Source organism: Acyrthosiphon pisum, chromosome A2 (genome assembly GCF_005508785.2).
Source record: "Acyrthosiphon pisum isolate AL4f chromosome A2, pea_aphid_22Mar2018_4r6ur, whole genome shotgun sequence".
In the NCBI taxonomy this organism is placed as follows: domain Eukaryota; kingdom Metazoa; phylum Arthropoda; class Insecta; order Hemiptera; family Aphididae; genus Acyrthosiphon; species Acyrthosiphon pisum.
Genome location: NC_042495.1, coordinates 25,926,236 through 25,933,715, shown reverse-complemented (window position 1 = coordinate 25,933,715; position 7,480 = coordinate 25,926,236). Strand labels below are relative to the sequence as shown.

At 29.9% G+C, this 7,480-nt stretch overlaps 1 protein-coding gene across 4 annotated transcripts in view; it reads right to left on the bottom strand.

Moving 5' to 3' along the window:
• Positions 1-3,609: 3,609 nt before the first annotated feature.
• Positions 3,610-7,480, bottom strand: part of LOC100159958 (spermine oxidase) — a 9,928-nt gene continuing 6,057 nt past the window's right edge. For all 4 annotated transcript variants that reach the window (XM_003243399.4, XM_016803135.2, XM_001945667.5 and 1 more), the window contains 5 exons: positions 6,305-6,493; positions 6,076-6,245; positions 4,845-5,731; positions 4,652-4,769; positions 3,610-4,575 (listed from right to left, as the gene is read on the bottom strand). In XM_003243399.4, the coding sequence (XP_003243447.1) occupies positions 4,396-4,575; positions 4,652-4,769; positions 4,845-5,731; positions 6,076-6,245; positions 6,305-6,470 (1,521 nt within the window). In that variant the 5' untranslated portion in view covers positions 6,471-6,493 and the 3' untranslated portion in view covers positions 3,610-4,395. The remainder of the gene's footprint in view (positions 4,576-4,651; positions 4,770-4,844; positions 5,732-6,075; positions 6,246-6,304; positions 6,494-7,480) is intronic.

Here is a 7,480-nt window from a genome sequence, read left to right as displayed (position 1 = left end):
ATTATATAAAAAAATATTTTCAAAATAATTTACACTTTTTGAAATAATGAGAGTTCAATGATAAAAGAGTCACCCGGTATAATAAAAGTTCAACAATTACATTTATAATATTACATGCATATAATGTTTATATTACATGTATACATTATGAATTCGAAAAATTAAATATAAAAGACAATTTAGTATTTTCGGACTTTTTGTCCGGCAATCAAAAAATGAATCCGGACTTTATTGAGTCCAACTTTTTTTATACCGGACTTTTTGACCGATTACCATTATCATATTGTTATTAAATTATTATTACTAAACACTACACTACGTCACGTGCTTACCGAATGATATTACTGTCAAAAAGTTACGATCATACCTTGTTTTTATATCATGTACTAAGTGGCGTAGCCAGGGGGGGTTTCGGGTGTTTGAACCCCTCCCATTGACATTTTCCCTTATAATAAATATATTGTTTATAGGATTTGGGACTGCTTGCAAGTAATAAATTTGTCTTATGAAATGGTGAAATTAAATACAAAGTTTGAATTTGCATATTTGTGTACTTTTTAACTTAAATGTACATACAATTGTCGGGAAAAATTATATTTGGATAACATTGAAAAATATCTTAAAAAATATTACCTATGTTTGGTTAGGTACAATAGGCGATAATTTTGAGATTTGGGGAGGCCGGAGCCTAATACCATATTATTATTATAAAATTGAATAAGCTAAAAAAAATTAAGTAAATGTTTGGGAATTGGGAGGGGTGGAGGGCTGTTAAAGTAGTTAGTGGAGCTTAGCTACAGTTGGCCCTATATTCGCATATGTAAGATTTCATAAGTCTCTCTGTGACAAAACTGTGTTTAAACTATAATTGACATCTAGATTGTAGATTTTACGAATGAACGAACATCAGTACGTGTTCGTTTATCACGGTGTTCGCATATCACGTTATTCGTTATTACTTATTAATTAACCTAGTATTGTATGCCAGTATTTCTAAAAATTAAGTAGTTATTTATTTATTTATGAGGTTTATATACCTACTTATTTTTTAGTTTTTACTACCAAAATTGCAATATGTTTTATAATTTTTCAAAAATATATAAAAATGTTGCTACATAGTATATTTAAGCATATTTTGACTGCATATTTCGATCATTTTTAGTGCAACAAGTCAAGTTCTGAACCCTTAATTTATTTATACATGAAAACTGTAAAAACTTGGTTTTAATCTATACTTAAAACACCCCCCATTTCATAATCCTGGCTACGCCACTGCATGTACTAGACCAAAGATTAATATCATCATACATAAAGGTCGGACTAAAAAGTTGAGATTTAGGGTTACTTCCAAAAGGTGTTGTAACATTGGGGTGCGTTCGACATGGGCGGTTTGAACGCTTTAAGCGCCTATGGCGCTGCCACGCCGTTCGTTTTGAGGAATGGAAACGCTCAGATTACAACCGTGACGTCACTGAAAATAGGTGTTACGTCATGACTTTCGCTTACGGTCGCTTATTCCAGCGAGGTAGTGCAGTGAAAGCGTGAGCGCTAATTCCCAAAGCGATCGCTCAAATGTAAAATGATAAGAGATAACACGATAATCGTAAACAGTTTCACAGTTTAGGATTAATTGTTAATTGTTAGTTGTTGATTGTTCGTTGATAATTGTTAATTGTTTATACTTAATTGTCACTTATAAATATTATTTATGCCATGGCATCCCCTGCAGAGTAATCTTAACCAGAAAGTTTTTAGTCGTAAGTGTTTTGATTATAAATTAGAATTTGAACGAAGATAGTTGAGATAGTTCATATTAGTATCTTAGTTCAAGAATTTAAATATTTTTTATATTATTTTCTTATAATAAAATATTGGCAGTTGAGACGAAATCAAACGTTAAATATATTTCATAATTATATTTTCATAATCACCACCACAGGTACCTATAAATAATAAAATATATTGCTAACTCATGATAATATTATAGTTCAATTCAAAATCTTCCATTTTCGTGAGAATTGCAGGTTCTGTCACCAGTACATTTTGCAGGCCCCTTTGAGCTAGTTATGTTTAAAAATAGTGGCATACCCTGCGAAAAAATTCTGCGCATGCCTATGCCTCTGACGGCGATTAAAAAGCATCCCCTTTAACAAATTTGAATTTTATACATTAGACATTATACATAAAATTATATATGGAACGCTTAAAACTATATGGAGATAATCGTCCTCTCTGGAATTTTTTTCCACTTTAACCCCCGACAATACTGTATAATACAATCAGTGGCGAGCCGAAGTGGTCAATTTTGACGCAGTTGCGTCAACTTTTCAAAGGGGGTGGTGCCACCCCGTGACTGTGGCGCAGAATTACATGCTAAAGCCTGACCTCTTGGCTCTTTAAATCACATTTTATTAACATCATAATTTTGTTATAAGTAAAAATAGGATGGTTGTGGTGGTGGTAAGTACATAATTATGAAAATGCGTCATTTAAAATTGAAGTTCAGCCCACCACTGAATACAATAGTTGAATAAAAAGTTGTGAAATTAAACATAACTAATACAAAAACAAAAAATGTGTAAAAAAAAATAGAAACTGATAACCGGCTAACCGGCGTAATGATAACTGATAACGTCGTAACGCTCACGCCATCAATATTCCCGTTCATCTAAAGGCCTGCCTGTGAGCGCTCATGTCTAAACGAACGGTTCAAAGCGTATACGATAAGCATAAGCACTGAAAGTTAATAAGCGCTCATGTCGAACGCACCCTAAATGTACTGGATTATAAATAATACAGCGTTCAAATTTTAATTTAACATTTACATAAACTAATAATTAAAAATTTGAACTTGACTAACGTGAAGCAGACTTAATAGATAGCTTTTTTCCACAGTCATGTGCACTCCTGTCTCCTAGTGAAGTATAAAATAAGTTATTTATCACTATAGGTATATAGGATTAATCAGGACATAATGCTCTTTAAGAATCCTTAATATACAAATTTAAAACTGTTAAAATTAAAAATACACTTTTCTCGAGTAGGTACATACAGATAGATATGGGAAACAGTTCCGTTGCAAACTTTTTCAGTTTTGAAAACCGATGGCTATAAAAGCATCTTGTATAATATGCAGAACAGTTTTCTTCTAATATGTATACACTTTACGGTAAATTATAATATAGAATAAGCACATATCTATTTTATTTTAAAATTACAATTTATACAGCACTACCTACAAGCATATTATTATATTATAAGATATTGTAGTGTAAGAAAAAATATTTTTGAAAGACGAAGACACTTACTAACTATATTTGGTTTTCTAAAACTATTAATAAAAAAATAATTATGATCATATTTAATGCCATTGCGCATAATATGCCCCCCTCCCCCCATGGAAAAATCATAAGTACGCTTATAACAAGGTCTGAGCCAAATTAAATTCAATCCAAGATACAAGGATTCATTACACTAGTCTTACGAAAAACAGTCAACAAGCTTTGGTCACCCAAAGCAAATGCCAAATAACTATAAATTTATTTTGTCAAGAATTAATTGTCTATTACATTCTTTTATCTAGAGTCTAAACAATAAAACTAAAGATAAAAACAGTTCTATTTTTATTTCCAGAATCATGAGGCACATTTTATATTTTTATAATTTATTTAGTGTGACCTAATGATACACTTTTGATCAATAGTTATTTTAATTGAAAAAATACGGTTTGTTTTATATTACTATACTTAATACCTAACTTGTTGAAAAGATAATACGTAAAGTAGGTTAAATTTTTTTATTATTGTATGCACTGTTAGGTAATCCATCATCGTACAATTTTGAAACTTAAATATCTAATTCAATATTATAATATATTGTTTTTATTTTTTTAACTTCAACATAATATGATTCTATGAAACTATACAAGTAAATGTTATGCATTTATGATATAAATAAAAAAAAAATTCAGTGGAGATGAGTATCATAGGAAAAACCAATTTAGCAGTGTAAAGGTTAAACAATTTATAAAGCCATAAAAATAGATAAGAAACTGAAAAAATGACTTGTAAGCATTTACATTTTTAAACCAAAATGTACGCCATGGTTTAATATTTAAAAATTTAAAGAATATTTGTCCACAGAAATATAAAAACTAAAAAGTCTTTACAAACATACAAATTGTAAAAGATTTTTAGATTTATGAAAATAAAGATGTACTTTAGCAAGAAACAATTTTTTAGAAAATTATCTGTTGACCAGAGTTAAAAGTTCGTAGTCAAAAAAGCGACATTTTTCTAACTTGAACTAACAACTAATACCTAATATCACAATTTGGTTAAATAAATAAATACAATTGCAAAAAATAAATAAATAAATAAAATAACAAAAGTTTTACTACGCTAGTGGTAAGCCTTGTATCCATGAACCTAGGTTAGTGACTGTAGTATTGAGTGGTTCGTCTTCACGTTTACATACAACTAACATTTCAGCAGCTGCACGTCCAGACAAATAAGCTCCATGAACAGTCGAGTAAAAATTTGGATGGGTATGTTCCCCAGCAAACGTTATGATAGGCTGTAAACAAATCATATTTTGTATATAGTATTAGATTAGGTATTCACAAAAACATAAATGAGTTCTTGTTACTCACAATAGTATTATTATTTACATGCATTGGTCTTGCAATGTGTTCGATGTCTAACTGACTAGAGCCAACTCCAATAGCAGTATATGAACCGAGACTGAATTCATTTGATTTCCATCGAGTGCTACAATAAAAACGTTTACAACAAAACTGAATAAGTATACTACTGTTAAGTTTTAAAAACAATGTCAATACTTACCACATACATTTAGACGGATATGGTATACAAGGATCTTTCAGAAAACGTCTCAATATATCTGTACACTTTTCTCCAATTATTTTATCATCCAATTTCTCCATGATTTCAGCTTCATTACCAGATAACCAACCAAGCAACAGTGTATCATTTACTTTTGAAAAACTATATATCTTTTCACTCCAATCCCCTATTTCGTCATTGTCCCATAGTAAAAGTATCTCATCCATATCGTCACTCAAAAACGGCCGATCGTAATACAAAAAAATTTTATCCACTACACCATACAATAGTCTACCAATAGATTTTTCTTTGTACTTTGGTAGTTTTGGACAGAAAATGTCATTGGACTTGAGTATACCCAATGGCAGTGTGCATATAATACTGTCAGCTTCATAAATCTTTTCATCACAATGAACGTACACGGTTTCATTGGTGACATCCTCACCGCCTACTTCAATAACAGTCTTATCAGAATCTTCAGAATCTGTACCGTTGTCAATGCCTGATGGCCATTTGATTTTCGTCACTCGAGAATTTAATTTTATACAGTCGGGTGGTAACTTGTTATGAATAGGATCTAAAATACTGCTGTACCCACCGGGCAGCGCAATATTACCACCCTGGAGTTCTTTGTAACTACCTAACTCAACTAAATCAATATCAAACATATTGTTACACCCAGTAATACAAGTTTCTCGCTTCAGTAGACAGTTGAAAATTAATCGCTGTAATTTACGGACATTGTTATTTTGTACTTTATCCAAATAAATTGCGATTTCGAGCTGCACATGTTCTCCAACACTGTGAATCCCGGGTGGTGGATCAAATGCGCCAGTAAAATAATCTTCACAACGCCGCAGAAAACACATATACGCTTCGTATGTTTCCTAATAATAAAATATTATTAAAAAAAAGTATATAAACAAACAGTGACAGATTTATTTTTTAGTAATCTATTAATACTTAAGCCTTAGATAACCCTTTTACTATCTGCAAATTAATTATTAAATATCTTCGGTCTTACTTACTGATTACCCACACTAATTGTACCAAATGTAAACCTTATGAATAAAGAAAATTATAATTACATTTTATTTTTGTACAACTTTTTTTTTTCTGTCTTTAATATTTACAATAATAATTTTCCTATCAACATTTTTTGCTTAAGATAACAACTCAAGACCTAAATCTGCCATTAGAATTAAGATATTAAATAAATATTTTAACTTGCTTGTAATAACTGAATTGGAACTTTTGTTCCATCCGTTGCGGCGGCTATAATACTAGGTAATTTCGGACGGTGAGTAATATCCACTAGACCATTAGCCAAGGCTAATTCATACATAGGATTACCTAATACGCCATGAATCCAATGAGCCCCAAGTTCGACTTGTTGATCATCTGTAAATCATTCATTTATAAATATTTGTTAAGTAACAGTAGATAATAAATGTTCATACTTATTTTAGAAGAGCATATTCGACCACCAATACGATTCTGTGCTTCCAACACAATAAAATCATTCATATTGTGTTGTGATAAATGTGTGGCTGCCGCAAGCCCTGCTATGCCAGCACCAATAATAATAACTTTGTGCTTTGAAACATCTGGTAATGGTTCTCCCATAATAATCAGTCTTGAGAAATAATCTATAAATAATTATAAAATAAAAATTAATGAAATGCAATCAATAATAATACGATATTATATAATATGATATTGTTACATAAAAGTATATTTTTTTTTGGATAAAACTTGCTATTTCAGTTGACTTATACAGTTATATTATTTGCCTTAGTTACCTTAATACCGTAGTTCATAGTTATTACTCATTACTGTTATTAGTAACTAAAAACTATTTATATATTTGTATGTCTGGACACCCCCCAAACAAAAAAAAAAAAAAAAGGTGGGGAAGTGGATGTCACTGTATAATGGATAGTATTAAATTTGAATTCAATGATATAATATCACTGTATAAGAAAAACGATTCTGAGCAGAGACGGTTTGTCAGTCTAGGTATTAGACATACCTATTATAGGTATACTTATCTATAGTATTAAAAAAAAATTGACCTATAATTATAGGTACCTATAATAAATTCCAAATTAATCATATCACAATATCTATTAGGTACTTATAACGTGTTATACATCAACAACAAACCGTGATACTATGATAGATGTATAATCATATACTTTAGAAGTTTCAAGTACCCATGAATAATATTATACAATCCCAACAAAATAACTAAAATAGTTATTCCAGGTTTTTTAATATGTAATTTCGTCCAAATTTGAACTTAAAATTACTATAAAAATAAACTGTGCTTATGTATTTCATAGAATTTTTAGTAACAGAATTAAATATTTACGTGGAATCTTGTTTTAAATTTTCAATCCTTAGATATAAAAGTTGAACATTTTATAAATTTTTAACTACAAAATAATTATTCAATTTTAAATTTGATAAATTTTGTCAAAATTCGAACTTCAAATGCTTATAAAAAAAATGTGAGCCTATGTATTTTTAGTATTTTACAATTGCTATCGTAACAATGTATCAGGAGCCTTGTATTAATTTTTTACACTTTTTGGCCCAATAGATAAAACTTTATTGATATTTATAGAAAAAAA